This window comes from Protopterus annectens, chromosome 12.part0, assembly GCF_019279795.1.
Source record: "Protopterus annectens isolate FY-2018-M chromosome 12.part0, PAN1.0, whole genome shotgun sequence".
NCBI classification, from domain to species: Eukaryota; Metazoa; Chordata; order Ceratodontiformes; family Protopteridae; genus Protopterus; species Protopterus annectens.
This window is the reverse complement of record NC_056746.1, coordinates 533388575-533412241: the sequence shown is the minus strand read 5'-3', so window position 1 is coordinate 533412241 and position 23667 is coordinate 533388575. Positions and strand designations below refer to the sequence as shown.

The window sequence follows — 23667 nt, the reverse complement described above, 5'->3', positions numbered from 1 at the left end:
CAATGCCAAATGCAGCAGCCATTTTTCCCTCATTCCCCCTTCGCTGAAGACACCCAGAGGCGCTCCAGCTCACGATTGGCCCCTGTTTCTTCTGCATGCTTTTCCTCCATTTCCAGAGTGATTCAGAAAGCCAGACGGCTGGGATGCAAGTTAATCCTCATTGCTCCTTACTGGCCTCGTCAGGTTTGGTTCCCCTTCCTCGAGCCTCTTCTCCTGGACGATCCTTGGATTCTGGACCCAGCTCCAGATCTTTCGACTCACATGTCAGGTTCGCTACATCCCTCGATCCACACCTTCAAATTTACAGCGTGGCTACTCCAGTTCCATCCCTAATCAGACTTCAAGATGTATCTGCCTCAGTGTCAAATATCCTTATGTCCTCCCATAAACCTTCAACTAGGAGACGATATGGCAGTAAATGGAAACGATTTTCTATTTGGGCACAGAAAATTAATGTAGATCCCTACATTGCTTTTATCCCTGTAATTTTGGAATTTCTCTCCAAGCTTTTTCAGCAAGGATCTGCCGCTGCCACTATCGGAGTTCAGTTGGCGGCTATTTCTCATTTCCATTTAGGATTTCCGGGCGCCAATTTAATGTCTCATAAGCTATGCCAATCCTTTTTGAAAGGAGCCACTCTGTTGAGGCCACCTCTTCAAGAACCTGTGGCTTCTTGGGATTTAAATTTTGTGTTGCCAAAACTGACATCTTCCCCGTTTGAACCTTCTCACTTATCCTCATTTAAATTTTTGTCTTGGAAGACTTTGTTTTTGGTGGCTATCACATCAGCTAGACGGATGTCGGAGTTACAAGCCTAATCTGTTAAGGCACCCTATTTGATCTTTCATAAGGACAGGGTCTCACTGTGTACTAACCCCTCCCTTGTTTCCAAAATTTGTTCAAACGCCCCCTTAAATCAATCCATAGAACTCCCAGTTTTCTTCCCTAATCACTGTAATACAGCTGAATATCCGTTTCATCAGCTAGACGTTCATAGACAGCTACGTTTTTATTTGCATCGCACCAAGGAGTTAAGGAAATCAGATCAACTATTCATTTCCTTTTCTGAATCTAGATTGGGCTTACCAGTTTCTAAAGTGACACTATCTTGGATTTCCAGTTGCATAGCCTTCGTCTACAATTCGGAGGGCAGACCTTTACCCTCCAGGATAAAGGCTCATTCGACCAGGTCTCTGTTTACCTCTGCAGCCTTTCAAGCCAGGGGTCCCACTTGATAATATTTGTGCAGCAGCTATGTGGACTACACCTCACACATTACCAGTTGGATTTAGCTTCTTGGGATAGAACATCCTTTGGCTTCACGATGCTCAGGCACTAGGGACGCTGTCCCATATGTAAAAATGAATGTTAGATTGGACTACACAACATAAAGAAGTTATGTACTCACCATAACGTTCCATGTTGGTAGTCCATCTCACCCTTCATTTTTACCAACCCGCCCTCCTGCCCCCATCCTGGAAGAATTTGGAGGTAATAATATTTTGGTTATCTTTGGTTGGAGACCCTTTAGTATTGGTTTGTCTGTTATGATTATTTCTTCTAGTGAGCAGCAAACTAGATCTGGGGTTTGTAATGGTACACTACGGGATACCTGCTTATCCACAAGCCAACCAGAAGTCTTCGAGCTTATAAATCGGCCGAGTCGGAGCTGAGGATCGGCTCCGAACTCATACGTAAAAATGAAGGGTGAGATGGACTACCAACATGGAACATTATGGTGAGTACATAACTTCTTTTTTTCCGATATGTCGGGAGACTTGGAATACTGGAAGATTCTTAACCATTTAATATGGATGTGTCATTTTAAGTAAGTAGAACAGGCAGTTGTCATATGCAGTACTGTTACATACTAGAAAAGATGCCTTTATCTCTATTATATTAATGGTCAGAATTTGCAGGGAGACTCATCTCTTGTTGTTTACAAGAAATGTAGACCAGCAAGAACCATACCAAAAAGAAGCTCTGTCCTGAGACAAAAAAGGCAGATAATAGCGACAACTTGAAAGTTGATTATAAGACTGAAAAATTGCATTTACTGAAATGTCTGAATGTGAAAAAAGATTTTTTTGTCTAACGCTTATGACTTGTATAGCATTAAAATTAAAAGTTAATGTAATGCCAGAATATTTTTAAAATAAGATTTTTCTAATTAGAAAAAAAGAAGGATGTGTGGTATATGGATTGAGTTTCTTATTCTCATGCCTAACAGGACATATGTATCACGGAGTACACTACTTAGAGTATACCACTGGAGACTAGTAACATTTCCACGGTATGTGCATTGCTTAAGGATCATTCTGACTAACAAACCTTACTTGGTCAGAGCTCCAGGAGTGTGTAGGGTTGAGGTGCAATACTGAAAACCTGCAAAGAAAATATGGTTTGTTTTTGGGGGGGTGAAGGATGATTTTGACCTAATTTTTCTTTTACCCATTGGCCCAAATTATTTTCAGTCCTTTTAGTATTAATACCCTACCACATCTTATGGGGATTTCCCATGGGGGGGGGGTATGTTGTCTGTAAACACATCTTTGTTGGATGGGGAGGGGCTGAGAATAGAGTTCTTTTAGGCTGTCAATACCTGTGAATGCCTGTCCAATACCCCTTTGACTCATTTCTCTGTTCTACTAAATTTATCAATCCACGTCACCATGTAGGTAGTTATTTTCTTGTGAGAAAGCCTTATCAATTATCAATAGCCATGTCTTTTCCCCAAACCCTGTGGGCACTAGTTAGATGCCAAGAGGTTATCATATATGGCTTTCTGCTTTTAATGATAATATATCTCTGTTACCTTGATTGGCATGTGACCACCTCTTCCAGCTTTGTCAGAGCAGCCAACATAGTGCTCCAGCACTGTGTTTTATCTCAACCCTTTAATGGTAAATGTAGCCAGCTGGTTTATTTGATTCTGTGACACCATGCCTAGTGAAGTCAAAGCTGCAGTCAATTTTCCAATTTTGTACACCATGGAGCTGTCCATTTTGCTGTTTAAGAAATATGGTCGAAAAGAAGCTCGACAACAATGTTGTGCTTTGGGAGCTCTACTTGCCAGTTATTTTGCCATGTAGTAAGTAAATGGATGAGCTGAATAAATGAACTGTTACAAATTTTACTGCCTTGATAGTTGGCAGACTTAGTAGTCATTTAGTGTACAGTACCATAGGGTTTTGTGTGGCTGGCAGGTGAGTGGCTTGGGGAATGCTGCTGACTGAGCTTTCTGCAATTTTAAACTTCACTCACATATCCCAAAGGGTGTGGCTGCTTTTGAAGCGACCACATCAGAGCCTTCCTTTTAAGCAATGTACAGCTGATGTGTCAACCAGTGTAATAATTTCCTTTAATGAATATACATCTTTAAAACCTCTTGGTTCCTTTTTCAGACTCATGAACCTCAATATCTGAGAATTTTAACGTAGTCTGCAGACTGGAAGACCTGAGATTACACCTATTTTATGCAGCTTAATGATAAATTTTGCAGTGGAAGCTCCTCAAGTTCAGGATCCTAGTGCATGTTTTGTTTTCCTGATAGGTGAGGGTGTTACTTTTTCACATTGTCTATAATACTGTGTAAAGCCCTGTGTATCATATCTGTTAGAACCTAATGTACATTATTGAAAAACATTGTGGCTTGGTAATTGTCTGCACATAGTTGGTTATGATCAACAAACCTGTACATTCCATCATAACTCATAAACATCTTTATTGAAATGAGTTGGTTTTTGGTATTCCTCAGTAGTAGTTTTAATGATGGAGTTGTAATGCTTGCAGGTTTTATGTTACCTTTGTATCAGAAGGCACCTTAGGCAAGGGAAGTTTTACTAACGGAAGTGTCCTCTTTTTTTTTTTTTTTTTTTTTTATCTATTTTTGATTTCTATGTGAGAATAGAGTCTTCCTTGATTGGTGTTTGTTTTACAAGGGCTGCATCTTTGTTTCAGACTATCAAGAACATAAAAAACTAACACAGGAAAAGCACATATTTAGTAGCAGAATGAATAGGTTTGTAATCCTAAGTGAAGACCGCCTTAAAAACCAAACAGCTGCTGCCATGTGGAAATGGAATACAACACAATCTGCAAGCACTGATTTAAATCAGTGGTTAAGTTTTGTAACTGTGCTTACTGTAATACTTAACTTCTACAGACATCACAGAAATGTGATTAGCTTTCCACACAGTTATGCATAACCTCTCACTTTTCTTGTCCGTGTTTTTTTTTTTTTTTTTTTTGCCTTTGCTTTTCTAAGCTTTGCTTGTGTGATTCAGATAGTTATTTCACAAAGCCCTCCGATTCCCTACAGCAGTGTGAGACTTCAGATTAGCTGTTCTCGTGATGGACTGTTTACGCATCTGTCAGTTCTTGTCTTCAGTCATACAGAACACACACTGGTTACAGTGTTTTTTGAGCAGCTGTTAAATCCAGAGCTATTAACACTTCTTTCTATTTCTATTCGTTTTAAGTTACCACAGGCCTTTTTGGTTGACTTATGCTGCAGGTTTGCAGTTAATAGCTTGTATACTTAATGGACTTCTAGAGCTCCACAGTTTGTGGCTTGGGCTGTCTCCAGTGGTTTGACGTGAGACCGTGCTTTAGCTTTTTTGATGGTACTCTGGAAAGGTGTGGACTCTCAAAGCATTCTTGAGGCAGTAACTTGCTCCTCCATCCATACAGATGTTCTTCATCCCACATTGCTGCAGTCCTAACACTTGGGTAGTCCGCTGTCCCTCGGTCGGCCCGAATATCAGAGTATAAGGCTGACGTTGGTCAAGGCGCATTTGACTGACATTAGAACGTCAGGGTACAAATGCGCATGACCGACGTCATATCCTCAGTCTTTTTTGCCGCATGGTCCGATGCAGAAGCAGTGTTGCAAGTGCCGTTCGGCGTTCTGAAATTTTTCGAATTCGGAGTTTCAGACCGAAGTCAGAGTTGGTTAAGTACGCCGTTGGGGAATATTTTGGTTTTTTCTTGCCTCAGTGGTTTACCGGATGTCAGAAAAAGTGAATAACTGTATTTCTTGTGGGAAACAGATACCGCATAGGGATTACCATAATTTGTGTATACCTTGTTTAGGACCTGAGCACGACGTTGTTGGATGCCGCTTTTGTGCTAGGTTTAATAAACGCACTATAAAGCGGAGGTTAGATTGTGCAAGGTTGGTCTTTGGGAAGCGGTGCAATTACAAAATGCCGTCGGATGCTCCGACGCCGCTTCTAAGAAGCGCAAGGACAAGGCAGTTAAACCTAGGTTAGAGGAGTCGTCCGGACCGGACGTCAGTTCTTTACAGGGCTCAGTGGAACCGGTGGTTCCGGAGGCCTCTCTGGAGTCCCAGGGAGAAACTTTGATTTTACAGGATGTGGCCTCCCAGGAGGCAGGGCAGGCTGTAGGGGCTTCTCAAGTAACTGTACTCCCTCCCTTCCTAAGGGGTCTAGGCCCTCTCTTTCTGCTTCCAAGGCTTCTCCTAGAGGCAGGTCTAGTTTAGCTTCTGTGGGTGTCACTCCCAGTTCTTCAGGTGCTGTGCCCAAGAAGCACATGCTCAAAATGGCAGAGGATTTAATTACTTTAATTAGAGGCTCTATGCCCCCTCCTGATAAGAGGCCTAGGATGGAACCTGTGTTGGGGGATTATGAGCAGGCTTCGGATGTGTCTGAGTCTTCGGCTGAAGACTTGCAGGAGTATTCTCATTATTCTGATTCCGATGTGGATGATTCTACCCCTTCGGCTTCTCCTCCTGAGGATTTTTCTTTTTCAGAGACCCTTCACTCCATGAGAGAGCATTTTAAATGGGAAGGTCAGGATTTCTCTGATTCCAGGAAAAGGCTTAGGGAATTTTGTTTTACCCCAGCATAGGCCTTTAGCTATACCTCCTGTTCTGAATGTGGTGGAAGATGTGTTTGCAGAGGCTTCTCTTAATCCTGATTCTTTGCCTCCTGCTCCTGTTAAACCAGATAGGTATTACAGGGTGCCTGAAGCTAATAAGTATCTTTTTAAGAGTCCTAGGGCGGACCCAGAAACTGTTAGCCAGGGGCCTAAGGGTGTTAAGGCTTCTGTTGTCAAGAATCCGGTTCCTGCAGATAGAGGCCAGGGCCTTGGATAGATGGGGAAAGAAAGTTTATACTTCTTCCACTCTAGCCATGAGAGCTTTGAATTGCCAGTTTCACATGTTGAAATATCAAAATTATCTCCTTTCTCAGTTGAAATCTAAGGTTGATGCTCTGGAAGGTATTGACTGTAAAGAGTTACAAGATTTAGTGCATGTTTCTGAACAGGTGGGTAAGCATTCTTTGCAATGTGGTTTTGATGCTGTACAGGCCTCGTCTAGGGTGGCTGCCACTGGGTCAGTTCTTCGCAGGCATGCCTGGCTGAGGGATCAAAATTTATCTGACCATGTTAAAACTAGGATTTTGGATGCCCCTTTGCAACCTGATGTCCTGTTTGGTTCTCCTGTTGAGGCAGTTTTAAAGAAAATGGAAGACAAGGCTAAGTCTATGCAGACTGTTAAAGATTTTTTGCAGGTTCAGCCTCCAAAGTTTAGTAGAAATTGGCCTACTAAAGGGTGGGCGTATCCTTCTTATGATTCCCAGTCTAGGGGTAGATCTAGACGTGGCAGGGGCAGAGGTCAGGGCTCTTTCAGGCCTAGAACAGGGAGTTCTCCTGCACAGTCTGCAAGTGAGGGCAGGGGTCAGTCCTTTCGTAAACAGACCCAATGACCTACCTTTTCAGCTGCCAGAACCTTCTCGCCTGGCAGCACCTTTGGGAGGAAGGTTGGCTCTTTTCAAAGAAAATTGGAGTTTGATTACCCAAGACAAATGGGTACTGGATATCATACATCACGGTTACAGGTTTTATTTCCATACCTTGCCTCCTTTCAAAGGCATGCCAGACATTCCTCCTCAACAAAGAACAGAGGCTCACAAGCAAATTTCACTGTTGCTCCAAATAGGGGCCATACAGCCGGTTCCTATGCCAGAAAGGGGCCTAGGATTTTATTCTCGCCTGTTCCTAGTCCCAAAGAAGGGGAAAACGTGGAGACCAATTTTGGATTTATCTATCCTCAGTACTTATCTGGACATTCCCAAGTTCAAAATGTTGACGTTGCAGCAGCTTTTACCTCTGCTGGGCAAAGATCATTGGATGGTAACTTTGGATCTCAAGGAGGCTTACCTTCATGTTCCTATCAGACTAAAGTGCAGGAAGTATCTGCGTTTTCGAGCTGGGGCTTCTCACTATCAGTTCTCTGCATTGCCCTTTGGCTTATCTACTGCGCCCAGAGTGTTCACGAAAGTTCTGGCTCCAGTGATAGCTTTCTTCAGGCTAAAAGGAATACAGATCTATCCTTATTTGGACGACTGCCTGATTCTGGCTCAAGGAAGGGAAGAGCTTCTTCATCATTTGGAATATGTGATAGCAGTGCTAAGATGCCTGGGGTATTCTGTGAACGAAATAAAGTCCAGTCTAGTACCCTCTCAAGACATGTGCTTTCTGGGTGTGAGACTGAATACAGCATCCCAGATGGCCTTTTTAACCCCGGACAAACAAAAGAATCTATCCCTTTACTTCCTTCAGCTATCTCATCAGTCCGGGCTGACTGCAAGGACAGTCCTTCAAGCCTTAGGGTTCATGGCATCTTGTATTCTGGTGCTTCCCAATGCCAAACTGCATATGAGGAAGCTACAATGGTATCTCAAAAATGTATGGACGCAGCACTGCCAGGATCTGGACACCGTCATTCAAATAATACCTTGCATTCAAAAGGAATTTTTGTGGTGGGCTCAGGAATGTCACCTAAACAAGGGACTCTCTGTGACCCGGCCAGAGGCGAGTCAGATTTTAACAACAGATGCCTCAGACATAGCTTGGGGAGCTCATCTAAATGGAAAGTGGATACAAGACAAGTGGCCTGCCAGACTACAACATCTGCATATCAACATGAAGGAGATGTTAGCAGTCCAGTTTGCATTAATAGCTTTCAAGGATTTCCTTCTTCCAGGGCAGGTGTTGATTCTAACAGACAACACAACTGTCATGTGGTACATCAACAAGCAAGGGGGAACACATTCTTATCCTCTATGCAGGCAAGCAATGATTTTGTGGGAGACTGCTCTCAGTTTACAACTAAATCTTCAGGCAAGGTTTCTGCCGGAGCACAGAACTCCTTAGCAGACGTGTTAAGCAGACAAATCATGGATCCCCACGAGTGGAAACTGGATCTTCATGTATTTCAGAAATTGACAGAGTCCTGGGGAACTCCAGACATAGATCTGTTCGCTTCTCCACTAAACCACCAGCTGCCAAAGTTTTGCACAAAGGTTTCATCCCACAGCTTGGAAAGTGGATGCTCTTTCTTTCAGTTGGAAAAATCTTCATGTGTATGCCTTTCCACCTCTGCCTCTCCTCCCAAAGGTACTTCTGAAGGTCAGACAGGACAAGCCAAGGATGATTTTGATAGCTCCAGATTGGCCTCGACAGCACTGGTACCCACTACTGAGAAGTCTAGTACGGAAGCCTCCATGGCCTTTGCCTTTGATTCCACATCTGTTGTCCCAGGAGGACAGTCATTTGCTCAATGTCAAACTTCACTCTCTTCACCTAACAGCATGGCATATTCTGTTTTAAACCATAAAGGGTCTCAACTTCCACAACAAGTTTTGAATGTGATTTTGGAAGCCAGAAGGCCTAGTACAAGGAAAGTGTACGCAGATAAATGGAAGAGATTTTTATTTTGGAGTGCAGCTAAGGATTTGGATGTTTCTGAGCCTGATTTAAGTGTGGCTCTTCAATATCTTACTGAGTTATTGGACAAAGGTTTGTCCTTCTCTTCTATTAAGATTCATGCTGCAGCAATTTCAGCTCACTACGATTGTGACCCACCTTTGTTTTCTCATCCTTTATTCAAGCAATTTCTTAGAGGGGCAAAGAATATAAGACCCCACGAAGAGCTCCTACTCCTGCTTGGGATCTCAATTTTGTGTTGGAGAAACTCACTCTACAACCTTTTGAGCCTGCAGCTACTGCTGAGTTGAAATATTTGTCATGGAAAACTGCTTTTTTGTTGGCCATTACCTCTGCGAGAAGGGTTTCTGAATTGCAGGCCCTTATGGCAGTTGAGCCTTTCTTAATTTTCCACAAGGATAGGGTATCTTTACGTACTAATCCTTCCTTTATGCCTAAAGTGGTTTCTAGTGTGGCTTTAAACCAAACTATTCATTTGCCTACTTTTTATGCAAATCCCCAAACTAAAGGGGAAAAGATTTTGCACACTTTAGATGTACACAGGCAGTTGCGATATTATTTGGACAGAACTAAAGGGTTCAGACAATCTCAGCAGTTATTAGTTTCTTTTGCTTTGTGCTCTCAGGGCAAGCCCGTGTCAAAACAAACTATTTCTAAGTGGATTGTTTTTTGCATTGCTTTCTGTTATTCCCATCATGGCAAAGAGATTCCAGCTGGGATTAGACCTCATTCCACTAGGGCTACTGCCACTTCTACAGCTTTTTTGAGGGGGGTGGCTACTAAGGATATTTTGGAGGCAGCCACTTGGAGTTCAGTGCATACCTTCTCTAGGCATTACCACCTTCCATTGTACTCTAAATCCAGGGCTGGTTTTGCCACTGCTGTGTTGCAGGGCATTTTGGCAGCTCCTGCTTCATTATAATTTAGCCATCCTCCCTTACCTCTGCTTTGGGATTCTACCCAAGTGTTAGGACTGCAGCAATGTGGGATGAAGAACATAGTACAGTTTTGTACCTACCATAAATGTAGATGTTCGAAGATTCACATTGCTGCAGTCCAATTTACCCTCCCTCCTTCCCCTCTGCTGTTTGAGGTGGTTGTGTGGGTTGGGTTATCCATCTGAGGTATGTTGCATTTTGTATATATTGTATATATTATACATATTTTTGGTGTTAGGCTAGTTGGTTGTTTAGTTGTGGTCTTTGGGTTTTGACCTTTCTTTTTAGGGTCTTCTGACATCTGGGGCAAGAAAAGACTGAGGATATGACGTCGGTCATGCGCATTTGTACCCTGACGTTCTAATGTCAGTCAAATGCGCCTTGACCGACGTCAGCCTTATACTCTGATATTCGGGCCGACCGAGGGACAGCGGACTACCCAAGTGTTAGGACTGCAGCAATGTGGATCTTCGAACATCTACATTTATGGTAGGTACAAAACTGTACTTTACAAAACACTGCAAACTGGATTCCTTTTCCAGGTCCAGAGCAGGCTTTGCAAGGACCATCTTCCAGGGTATCCTGGATCATCTTCCTTCCTCCCAAGTTGGACAAGTTATGGAAGTCTACACATAGGTTATTGCAGCCCTGAGAATGATGAGCAGAGTACAGTTGTGCAAGCTGCACTCACCCATAACTATACATGTTAAAATTCTTCACTGCTCCAGTAACCATACTCCCCCCCCCTTTATTTGTACATAGTTAAAGGTGGGTTGCAACTTTTGCTATTGTTCCTTTTGATTGTCTTGTTACTGTTTAGTTCAGGATGAGTTTTGCGTTTTTACTCTTAAAGGCAAGAAATTCCTGAAGATTTTTAGTCACTCTACCTGCTTTTATATTTCACTCCAAAAGGGATTCACTTATAGGCAGACAGTGACTGTTGAGAGGGAGTTAGAGCTCTGAGAAGCTAGCAGAGTGCTGTATCCGTGGCAAGATGCAGCCCATGGTCTACTGCAACTGTGAAGAATTCAAACATGCAGCTGTGAAGAATTCAAACATCTAGTGTTACTGGTAACCCGCGGTAGTGGTGCTGCGGTAGCGTTGTCGCCTCACAGCAAGACGTTGTTGCGTTCGATTCTCAGCTAGAGCGTCTTCTGTGTGGAGGCATGTGTGAATGGGCGTACCTTCGCTGAAGGTTGTGCGTCAGGGCTGGTAACTCTGTACGTAAAAATCCACTACCAATCATTAGCGTCCCGGAGTTCCGCTGTGGCGACCCGAAAGACGCAACAAGTGTTATTGGTAAGTGCAACTTGCATAAGTATACTATTTAAATTCATTAGCCTCACTTGGAAGTATGTGTGGCCTTTTTCCAGGGAACATTTTTGAAGCTTCTATTTGCAAGATCCAGAACCGCCATGCGACTATGACTTTGTTCTGAAAAACATGACTGTAGCTTTTTTAATCTGAGGATTTATCAGATGTAATTTCTTATTTGGAAAACTTTTTGTGTTGGTAGCCATTACTTCAGCCAGAAGGCTTTGAGAGCATTCATGATCATCTTGTTAAACCTGTTTATCTGGTGTTTCATAAAGACCGAGGATGTTTTTGACTAATCCTCCCTGTATGCCCAAGGCTGCAACAGAGTCTGACTCAGTATAGTCATGTGCCTGTTTTTTTCCCTACGTATTCAGATTCTTGGGAAACTTGCTAGATTGCATGGAAATTCATTATTAGAATGTGGACAGAACCAAATCTTTAAGGGAGGACTCCCACAGTCCCCATATATATATATATATATATATATATATATATATATATATATATAGATATATAGATATATATATATATATATATATATATATATATATATATATATATATATTGTATACTGTATTTAGCAAAGAATCATTTTCAGATGTAGTGATTTTTGTAGTGGAATCTGTCAGTACAGTTGTGATGCATAATGCATACACATGTTTGTGCAGGAAATTGGACAACTCTGCCAATAGCCTGAGCTAGGGTGAGGTGAAAGGTATTAGAAACAAATAACATCCAGTAGTGGAATATTTAAGTTTGGAGACGAATAAGTAGTGCATTCCATTAAGAGACTGGCAATAACAGCAAAGATTGGTGGAGTTAAGTGCGATGATAAAACAGTAATTGTTCCAGTTGAGATTGTTGCTGAAGACATCCGTATAAAATACAAAAGCAGTCTTGGGCATCAAAACAGCCAGTGACTCGTTTCACTGGCTGTGAACACTGGGTTAGCATTCTAAAGACTTTTAATGAGAATCATTATGAGAATGAGTCTCTTGACGATGGCGCAAAAGCAGTAAGTTGTTAAACTGCATCTTCTATTTGGACATGCTTTGGTGAGTAGACTGCAGAAGTTGTTTTGTAAGTCTGGAAATGAAGACCTTGAATTTTTTGAAACAGATTGACATTGAGGTTGCAAACCTAAACCTAGGCTCATTGTTAGCATGTGTCTGAGTACAGTAAGACAGTTGCTGTGCACTTGGCATGAACTTTAAATCAATAACATGAAGGTACTGGGTGCCAGATTAGTTTACATGCATCATTTTTGGAAGACTTTGGCTACAGTAAGATATTTATTATTTTTATTTATTCTACATTTGTTTATTGGGAAGGTCCGACTTAGACACACGGGTCCTTTTTCAGCAGAGGCCGTGGGAGAAAATTCAGAGATATGTACAAAAGTGTAGGAAAAGTACAACAGATGTAAAAAAAAAAAAAAAAAGTACAAAAGATGTAAAAGAGAAGTACAGAAAAAAATAGAAAAGTACTAAGCACAAGTAATGTAATAATAATTGCTGTACATACATGATTGAATTAGCTATGGAAGATCTTTACAAATTTGATGTATCTATATGATTGACAAATTTCAGAGGAGTTTTACAGTACACACATTACAAATGATTCAGGTTAAAATTTTCTGTGGGAAATGCCCATTTTGAAGATTAAAAACCGATATCTACAATGTTGATACAGCATATATTCCATTTCCAATTCAGTAGACAGTAGTAGGGCATCAGTGAGGTCTAGGCTTCTGAGATTGTGTGTACCAGAAACTAGCCAGGACAGGAGTAAGAGCAGAGCCAAGTTTCATTTAAGTGTGACTTTTTGAATTGTACTATAGAGGAGTTGGAGGTTATTGGGGCTGGAAGTTTGTTCCATATTTTGGGAATGAAGTTTGAGAAGAGCGAGTCCCCAGCTGAGTTGTTTGCTTTTAAGATGTTTAGTAGTTTTTTCTTGCAGTGGAGAGAGCGATTGTTGGTGTGTGGTTGTGTAAGACTCTGAAGTGCAGGGTTTTTTTCTGGTTGATGCAGGATTTTATGGACAAAGGTTAGTTAATTAAAGAGTAGTAGTTGCGGTACTTCTAACCAGGTTAGTAGTTTTAGAGATGTACAGTGATGTGACCTAGATGGGGAATCTGTGGCGAACCTGGCAGTTTTTGTTATAACAAGACTCTAATTTAGCTAGGTCAGTTTTTCTGAGGTTGGTTTGAATGGGAGAGGTGTATAGGAGTGTTGCCAAGAGGTGTGTACAAGCAATGGTAGCTTTTGTGTTTACTGTCAGAAATAGTTTATCTGAAGTAGGATATTCATTTGTCTGCAACCTGTGGGTTATGGATCCGATATCGGATCCGAACCGGCATAGTTTCCAGCTATGGATCCAAGCTCTCAGCTCCTCCTCACCCAAACTGCCTGCTCTACCCTCATGACCTCAGATCTTGTTTGTGGTAACTGGATGTGGTTTCTATAGCTCTCAGCTAAGTGGAATTTTCTTGTACAAAATTAGAATATTTTGCTTTCTTTAAACTTTTGTGTGAAAGTTGTAGGTTTCCTATTTTATTGACTGTTTTGGTTTAATTTTATTTACAGTAGTATATTTTATTCCCTCCCAATTACGGTAGAGAGTGTGTGTGAGGCCTGTGTGCTTTTTATAGTTTATTGTTTTAAGTTACTTCTGTAACTTTTGGTTAATTTTGACTATGGCTGACCAGCCTAAGTCATTTTAGTGTGGCCATAAGCTCTCACCGGCTGATGGCCACACTCTTGGGGTTGAACACCTCACATCTGGCTGTTCCATTTGTGCAGGGTTCAACCCCAGCACTCTGAGGAGCGGAGGTCCAAGCTGGTCCTGGCGGGTCTACCGCCGCTGCCGCCCCGACCCCGCTCGGGGGGCTCCTGCGGCTGCAGCTGCCCCTGTAGCACCCCCTCCTGCTCCTGGGACTCAAACTCCGCTCAGGACAGGAGAGGGATGCATCTAAAGGACCGGAGGGAGAAGCACGAGACCTCTGTTTCACCTGTGTGCTTCTCACCGGGTCCTGAGGAGGAGGAGGCATTCCAGGCCTACCTCGGTAGCCGGATGCTGATCTGGACCGGATGATGCGAAGGTTCATCCAGGCCCAGATGCAGATGGGGACCCGATCTCGGAGCCTGGATCATCCGGGGATCAGTATTGTCGGATCCTTTGTGAGTCGGCTCCCCCTCGGCTTTTGATGTAGTGGAGAGGGCTCTGTTGAGGGTCTCCGACCCCGGCACTGCTTCGGCTCCCCCCGCTCCCTCTGCACTGGGCCAGGCTTCCACCATCCGGCCCTGGGACAGCCTGCTCCTATGGAGCAAATTGCTGCCCTCTGACAGCCCCGGAGGCACATTGACTCCCTGAGTCTCTCACTGAAGACACGGACTTGGAGGAAGGGCCTCCCCCCACGGTCCCCCGAGGATGTCTCCCTCGGAGACATCATGGAAATGTCTTTATCAGGGGGTGGTCTGCCCCAAGTCTCCTCGGGACGAGTCCGTGTTCTTGGAGGCATTCAGGCCCGTCTACCTCTTGGGTGTCCCACCCCTGGTGGACCTTATTACCACCAGGGCGTGGAAGGAACCGGACACCGTGGAGCCAATTCCCAAAAGACCTGATAAAATCCTTAGCCCCCTTCTGACAGGACCCATTGAAGGGGCCTCCTGTAGATGCCATGTTGATGGCGAACTGGCTCAGGAGAGTCCCTCAGTCCACCCACCGAGCAAGGAGTCTCGATGATGGACAAGCGGATGTTCAGTTCGGATGCAGCGAGACCTTATTAAGTGCTCTGAGTCCATTTCGGAGGAGGACAGAGCTCTGCACTCCACCAAAATGGCCACTCTTAGGTCAGTCAGGGACAGGACTGGTCACTAGACGCCAGGCCTGCTGAGCCCTTCAAGGCGCTGCTGCGAACGCCTTTGATGGTTCTGCTCTGTTTGGCAAGATTGACCCAGAGAAGCGGAAGAGAAACGCGCTGCCGTTGCCGGAACCGCTTCTCTGCACCCCAGAGGCCCTATTCTAGGAACCAAAAGGGTCAGAAGAAGATGAGTCCCAGCCTGACAACCAGTCCTTCCGTGGCAGAGGAGGACAGGGAGGACGCCGCCCTAGAGGCAGAGGCTGCCCGACTGCTCTACTCTGGAGGCAGTCGGGGGCACCTAGCGGCATGGGAGTCCATAACATCGGACCGCTGGGTTCTCCAAATCATATCCAGGGATATCGCATTCCTTTCCTTCACCTTCCAAAGATGAAGTCCCTCCCAGACGCCACACCGGTCAAAGGGAGGCCGCTTAGCAGAAATTGGCCATCTGCTAGAGAAAGAGCCATCCAGCCCGTTCCCCAGACCAGATCGGATCAGGGTTCTACTCCAGGTTCTTTTTAGTGCCAAAAAACTAAGACCAATCCTAGACCTCTCTCCTGAATCTGGCAGTCCCCAAAGAAAAATTCGAATGGTCACTCTACAATCTATTCTCCCTTCTGGGAGAATGCCACTGGATGTGCTCGATAGATCTCAACCACATCCTAATGGACACAGGAGGTTTCCTCCGCCTCCGCTGGGAGCCAGTCACTACCAGTTCGGGTCCTTCCCTTTGGTCTCACCACAGCCCCCAGGGTGTTTACCAAAGTACTAGCAGTGGTAGCGGCCCACCTGAGGCTTCAGGGGTGCAGGTCTTTCCTACCTGGACGACTGGCTCCTACCGCCCAACAAGGCATCTACTTCTCTCGGCGAGACTCCTTTCTCCATCTTGCTCCATTTCTGGGCATCACAATAAATACAAAGTCCAACCTGGCACCCACTCAGCTCTTAGATTTCATAGGGGCCAGACTAGACACAAGGAGCTGCGGACAGAGTTCTAAATCTGCAGCTCCAGGTGCGGGCCATTCTCCATTCATGTTCTGTTCCAGCGGAGTTGGTCCTGAGGGCTCTAGGGTCCATGGCTCACGATAGCACTTCTTCCTCTTGCCAGGCTCAATATGCATTCTACAGTGGCTTAGTACAGTGGTCATACCTTGCTCTCCCATGTATCATCCCATAGCGATCAGCAAGGCTTGCAAGGGTCCCTCTTGTGGTGGCTCCACCTTGATCTCCACGAGGGTCGCCCATTTTCCCGGACAGTCCAAGGCACGTGGAACGATTCAGAGACCTTACTGCATATCAATGTTCTAGAGATGAGAGCAGTGCTCTTAGCTAGCACTTCAGGACTTTCTTCCCTTGGGAACAATTGCGATTCAATCGGACAATATGTCTGTTGTCTGGTACATCAACAAGCAAGGGGAACAAGGTCTTACCCTCTTTGTCGAGGCCATGAGAGTTTGGGAATGGGCAATCTCCACCAATCGCTTTCTCATAGCAACGCACATTCCGGTCGGTCCAACATCCTAGCGGACAAGCTCAGTCGCACCATTCTGACCCCTTACGAGTGGTCTCTCAATTGTCAAGTGGAACGCGATATTCGCACGGGTGGGGAACCCTTCATGCGATCTTTTGCCTCTCCCTCAAACACCAAGTTTTTTCGCTCTGATACCTCCTCGAGGTACCCCAAGAGACGCTCTGGTGCATGCTTGGCCACCGTCTTCTGTATGCCTATCCACCCTTGCCTCTGATGCTGCAAGTTCTTCAGAAAGCCTCTCGGGTGGGTTGCAGAATGATTCTCCTGGCCTCGACAGATCTGGTTCCCCTTCCTAAGGTCTCACTCGGTGAATCCTCCTTGGATTCTAGATCCTATTCGGATCTGATATCCCATCCATCCTGCATTCCTCCTCCGAACCTGGACAGCCTGAAGCTGACCGCTTGGCTGCTCCAGTTCCACTCTTGATAAGGACTCGGTATCTCTTCACCGGTAAAGGCTATTTTGGTGGCGGCTCATAAACCATCCACTAGAAAGGTTTCATCACGAAGCAAATGGAAACGCTTCTGTGTGGGCGGGAGCGGCAAGGCCTAGATCCCTTCACGGTTCCTCTCCCCGTAGTGCTTGATTTTCTAACCTCTCTCTTTAATGATGGTGCCAGCAGTTCCACAGTCAAAGTTCAACTGGCGGCAATTTCTCACTATCACATTGGTCAAGAGTCTAATCCTCTTATGTCAGCCAAATTGTGCAAAACTTTTCTTAAAGGTACTTTCCTTCTCAGGCCCTCTATTAAGCAAGCAGTTCCACCTTGGGACCTTTCTTTGGTCCTACAGGCCTTACAGTGGACCTCAAATTCTTGTCTTACAAGACAGCCTTTTTGGTAGCCATTACATCAGCCAAGAGAGTTTCTGAACTTCAAGCTTTATCAGCTAAACCTCCTTACTTGGTTTTATCCGACTGTCTCCTCAGGACCAACCCGTCCTTCCTTCCTAAAATCGCTTCTGAAGCAAACATCAATCAATCCATTAACCTCCCTGTTTTCTTCCCTAAGTATGAAAACAAAGGTGAATATAGGCTACACTCACTAGATGTTCACAGGCAACTAAGATTTTATCTCAACAGGACAGCTGGTCATAGGCAATCCGACCAGCTGTTTATTTCCTTTGCAAAATTCAATTTGGGCAAGCCAATTTCCAAAGTTTCTCTGTCCCGCTGGATTTCACAGTGCATTTTATTGGCTTATCAAGCGCCAGGAAGGCCGGAGGGTGTTCATGCCCATTCAACCCGGTCAGTATCTACCTCAGCAGCCTTCAAGGCTAGGATTCCTCTGGATGATATTTGTGCAGCAGCTACATGGGCTTCATCTCATACATTTATTTCTCACTATAAGTTGGATCTTGCATCCAGGGTAGAGCATCCTTTGGCTCGTGGGTGTCGGAATATCCTTCCATGATGGCCGCCCAAGATTCAGGTAGCTGGGGACTCTGTCCACAGGTTGCAGACAAATGAATATCCTACTTCAGATTTAGAAGTTATGTACTCACCATAACGTTCCATCTGAGTAGGTGTATTCATTTGTCTCATCCCGCCTCCTATCCTGGCCTTTCAGTTTCCTGCATATTACTTGTTACCCTTTTGAGGGTATTGTTGCTTTGGCAAACTCGATCTGAGGTCATGAGGGTAGAGCAGGGCATTATGGGTGAGGGGAGGAGCTGAGAGCTTGGATCCATAGCTGGAAACTATGCCGGTTCGGATCCGATATCGGATCCATAACCCACAGGTTGCAGACAAATGAATACACCTACTCAGATGGAACGTTATGGTGAGTACATAACTTCTAATTCTGTAAAGAGCACCTAATTTCTTGTTTACTTTGTTTGATGGCTTGAGAGCTGTGTATGTCAAACTTCAAGTTGTCAATTTCAACACCTTGAAGTTTGGTATGGGAAACTGGTGTGATAGTGATTTTATTTTTGGATGTGATTTGGAATGACAGGCTAGGTGGGGGAGTTCTTATAGGGTAGTAGAGGAGCAGCTTGGTTTTGTTTGGATTTAGAATAAGTTGGGTGTTACTATGATATGAAGGTCTTGTAGGGAGGAGGTTGTGCATATTAGTGTGGGGTCATCTGCGTTTTGTATGACTGTAGCGTGAAGGGGTAGAGGTGTGGAGTCTGTCTGTGAAGAGAGAGAGAGAATAGCAGAGGTCCAAGGATGGAGGCTTGGGGAACTCCTAATGTAACTAGAATAAGGGGAGAAGAGTTCATTTTGCCATTGAATAGCCTACTGGCATCTTGATGGGTAGTTTTTAAGGCAGGTAATAGAGGGAATGCTGAGGTTAAGGGTGGAGAGAATGTTAATAAGTTTGTTGTGATTTACTATATTGAAGACTTTAGAAAGGTCCAGAAAGATGGCAAAGACAAAATGTCCATTGTTTCTGTAGTGGTTCACTGTGTTAGTGAAGGACATTAGGGCTGTGGTAGTACTGTGATAGGGGTGTAAACCATGTTGAGTGACGATAGTTAGTGTGTGTGTAGGTAATGCATTAGTTGTGTGTGAACTACTCTTCCTAGGATTTTTGACAGGGGAGAGAGAATGGCAATTTGATGATAGTTGGTCAGTTTGGTGGAATTACCACCTTTGTGTAAAGGTAGAATATGGGATATTTTCCAAATGTCATGTACTAGGTTTCCTGAGATAGATGTTTTAATTAGTATGGCTACTGGATAAGCTATAGCTTCTGCTTTGATTTGCAAGAAGTCTACAGGGAATTTGTCAGGTGCCATTATGGTTGGCTTTAGTTTAAGTAGTTTTTTTATGGTGCTAACAGAGACTGGTTGCAATGTAAAGAAGTCTGGGCTATTTTGGGATAGGATGCGAGTGGCTTTGAGGTGAAGGTTTGGTCTAGGAATTTGAGGGCTAGGTTAGTTTCTGTGAAGTATTTCAGTTGAGTTGCTGTGGTATCAGAGTTACTAGTTGTCTGTGTGGGTGTAGTGGATTTACCTTGGTGTAGAATATTATTTATGGCAGCCCAGAACTTTTGAGGGTTATTTTGATGTTTTGTCTGAATAGTCTGCTAGTAGTTGATTTGTCAAGTTTAACTCATTTCTTTGTTTTGTTTCTTAATTGTAGGAATAATAGATGTTCTTCGTGTTTCACTGTTGCGGTCATTACATTTGGGTTATTTGCTTGCAGTAGCCCTCAGTCGGCCTGATTAATGAAGTCTTGGGTTCTGCGTCGGTTGCTGCCCCTTCTTCCATGATGTCAGGTCGTCAGGGGTATAAAACATGCAGCCGATGCCATTACATCAGTTTTTCTTGCCATGCGGTGCCTGAAGCAGAAGCAGTTCACCAGTGCTGGTCGGCCGACTCCTGAAATTTTCGTTTTCGAGTTTCAGAACCGAAGTCTTCAACTAAAGCCAAGTACCCCGTTGGAGAAACGTTTTCCTGTTCCTTTCCGATGTCAGTAAAAGTTAATCGCATTATTTGTGGAAAGCAAATACCTTACAAAGATTTTCATTCATACTGTATTCCTTGCCTAGGCCCTGACCACGACGTACCTTGCTGTCGGTTTTGTGCTTTATTTAATCAGCGCACTATCCGTCGTCTGTATATTTTTGCTTGTAAATATTTTGGTTCTCGGTTTAATTATCCAGAAATGTCGTCGGTTAGCCATCCGACTACCGGGATTCCGAAAAAACGCAAAGATAAAGACAGACCATCGAGGTACAAAGCTGCCGACGACGCTTCTAAGCCAAGCACCAGTTCACCAGTACTCAGTGAGGCACTTTCGCAGCCCCTGATACCTGCTACTTCTGACTTGCAGACCTCTACTGAGACCCATTCATATGCCACGAGATGCTTCAACTGTGGAACCTGCGGATGTCTCTACCTTGGATGGGTCCAGAGCCGTTGTGCAGGCACCGGCTTCTGAGGGTGTATTCTGGCCTACGGACTTGCATATTAAACAGACGTCTCCTTCTTTTAGGCCAAAATGTCGAACCATGCATAAGAAACCGACGCCCAGGCCACATGCTCAGACCTCTATGGCTAAAAAACAAATAAGAATGGCTGAAGATCTTATCACTCTAATCAGGGGAAGTCAACCTCCCCCTTCTAAGAGACCTAGGACTGAAGCTGTTTATGAATCTTCTGAACAGGATTCTGATTTTTCTGATGATCTGGATTTGCCCTTATCTACTTATGAGGATTCTGATGCAGAGGAGTCTATTCTCTCTGCTTCCCTCCAGAGGATTTTTCTTTTGGTGAGACCTTACATACTCTAAGGGAGCATTTCCACTGGAAAAGCCAGGATTTTTCTAATTCAAAAAAAGAGGCTTAGGGATTTTCTTCTTCTACCTCAGCATAGGCCTTTGACTTTTTACTCCTGCCTCAGCATAGGCCTTTAGCTATACCTCCTGTAATAGACATTGTTGATGCCTTTTCAGAATCTAGTTTGGCCCCTGATTCTTTACCTCCTGCTCCCAGAAAACCAGACCGATTTTACAGGGTTCCTGATTTTCACAAATTCCTTTTTAAAAATCGTATTGCGGATCCAGAGACTGTTTCACAGGGACCCAAGGGCATTAAGGCTTCTGCTGCTAAAAATTCTACCCCCTCTGATAGAGACTCCAAGGCGCTGGATAGATGGGGTAAGAAAGTTTACACTTCTGCAACCTTGGCCATTAGGGCTTTAAACTGCCAGTTTCACATGTTAAAGTATCAACAGCATGTTATTGGATTGCTTAAACAGAAATGATATTACTTCCTGACTGTGCTGAAAATAAAGGATTACAGGATTTAATACATTCTGCTGAACAGGTTGGAAAACATACTTTGTAATGTGGATTTGATTCATTAGAGGCATCTTGCAGGGCTGCTGTTACTGAGTTTGTGCTCAGAAGGCATGCTTGGCTTAAGGAGCAGGGATTGCCTGATCATGTTAAAGCTAAATTGTTGGATGCTCCCTTAAATCAGGACCACCTGTTTGGCAACAAGACTGAAGAAGTTCTTAAAAAGATGGAAGATAAAGCTAAATCTATGCAAACTGTTAAAGATTCTTACAAGTTCAGCCTCCTAGATTTAGTAGGCACTGGCCCTCTAAAAATTGGTCATTTTCAGCCCCTTCCAGGTCTTCTCAAGCCAAACCCTGACACAGCAGAAACCCCAGGTTTCAGTCCCAAGGGACACGCAAGACTAGGCAGGGGGAGGGGTTTCCGCACCCAAACCTGAGAGTAGTAAGTCTCCCCCCTATGGAAAACTGTCTCAATGACTTGCTTTTAAAGCTTCCAAGCACTTCCCCATCTGATTGCTCCTTTAGGTGGAAAGATTGTTCTGCAGGCCAGAAACTGGGAACTCGTTACCCAGGACAAATGGGTTTTAAATATAGTGTCCCAATGATACAGATTTCATTTCCACACGTTACCAACACCAAGCGGATGGCCAGATGTACCCCCAGATCAGTGGGCAGAGGCCCAAAATCAAGTACGCTATTTCTTAAACATGAGGGCTATTCAGTTGGTACCAGAAGAGGAGGGCTATTCAGTTGGTACCAGAAAAGGAAAAGGGACAAGGTTTCTATTAGAGACCTTTTCTGGTACCCAGAAAAGGCAATACATGGCGTCCTATCCTGGACCTTTCTATTCTAAACACCTTTCTGGTGATTCCAAAATTCAAAATGATGACTCTTCACCAGCTGCTTCCTATGCTAGGCAAGGATGCATGGTTGGCAACACTAGACGTAAAAGAAGCATACCTGCACATCCCTATCAGGGAGTCTTGCAAAAGATGCCTATGCTTCAAAGCAGGCTACATGCACTATCAGTTCTCTGCACTGCCCTTTGGCTTATCTACTGCACCCAGGGTATTCACAAAGTGCCTAGCTCCAGTCATTGCATTTTGCAGGCAAAGAAATAGTCAAATATACCCTTACCTGGACGATTGTCTAATTCAGGCAGAAAGCAAGGACATTCTTTTGAATCATCTAGCCTTTGTTCAAAGGGTACTAACTTGTCTGGGGCTCACCATAAACTAAAAGAAATCCCACCTGGTACCCTGCCAACAAATTGTATTCCTGGGAGCAAGCTTGAATACAACTCCCCAGATGGCTTTCCTCACACCAGAGAACAGATTAATTTGACAACTTACTTCAAACAAGTGGCCACAAAAACCCACTGCAAGCCTTGGGGTTCATGGCCTCCTGCAGTCTTCTAATTCCATATGCAAGGCTGCATATGAGGAAACAATGGTATTTCAAAAGTCTATGGTTTCAACATTCGCAGGATCTAGAAGCAAGGATTCCTATCATACCTTGCCTATGCCTAGAGTTCCTTTGGTGGGCAGAGGCCTGCCACTGAAACAGGGAACTACTATTCACATTACCCCCTGCCGCCCAAATCTTAACAGACGCATCAGACTATGCATGGGAGGCTCACCTGGCAGGTAAGTGCATTCAGGGCAAATGGAACCCAAGTCAAATGAACCTGCACATAAACCAAAAGGAAATGTTAGCTGTACAGAATGCTCTGACAGCCTTCAAGGACCACATTCTTCCAGGGCAACTAATGGTAAAGATGGGGAACACCACTGTCATATGGTACATAAACAATTAGGGGGCTACACATTCTTATCCCCACTGCAGACTAGCCATAGCATTGTGAACACAGCCTTGAGCTACGAAGTGAATCTACAAGCTCAATTCCTGCCAGGAAAACTAAATACTCTGGCAGACGGACTAAGCAGAAACCTCATGGACCCACAGGAGTGGAAACTGGAACCAAGGATTTTCAACATGTTGACAAGCGAATGGGGGAGCCCATATATAGACCTGTTTGCCTCCCCCCAGAACCATCAACTGGACAAATTTTGCACAAGGATTCCCAACAAGCTAGCTTGGAAAGTGGATGTTCTATCCTTCAGCTGGAAAAACCTATCAGTTTATGCCTTTCCTCCTTTGCTGATGATCTCCAAGGTACTACTAAAGATCAAACAGGACAAGCCAAGGATGATTTTAATTGCACCCGACTGGCTTCGCCAACACTGGTACCCACTCTTTTGCAGTGCGTCACGCTTGGCTCCATGGCACCTGCCTCAGACTCCTTCCCTGTTGTCTCAGCAGGAGAACCAGATTCTGCACCCTCAGCTGCAAACCCTGAACTTAGCAGCCTGGCTAATTACCTAATGTCACCTTTACCATCCCTCAGTAAATCAGTGATGGATATAATTTTAGAGGCAAGGAGGCCTAGTACTAGAAAATCTTATGCTGCAAAATGGAAGAGATTCCTGCGCCTGGAACCATTCTCAAGGAATGAA

At 44.2% G+C, this 23667-nt stretch overlaps 1 protein-coding gene across 6 annotated transcripts in view; it reads left to right on the top strand.

Annotated features, from left to right (window-relative positions):
• The window catches only part of SUN1 (Sad1 and UNC84 domain containing 1), a 2891160-nt gene that overhangs the window by 841713 nt on the left and 2025780 nt on the right, over positions 1 to 23667 (top strand). The window contains exon 2 of one of the 6 annotated variants that reach the window (XM_044089683.1): positions 3405 to 3553. The exons of 4 other annotated variants lie outside the window; for them this stretch is intronic. In XM_044089683.1, the coding sequence (XP_043945618.1) occupies positions 3534 to 3553 (20 nt within the window). In that variant the 5' untranslated portion in view covers positions 3405 to 3533. Of the gene's footprint in view, positions 1 to 3404; positions 3554 to 12041; positions 12065 to 23667 lie in introns of those variants that run through there. One more of the 6 variants, XM_044089684.1, reaches the window with a different exon arrangement.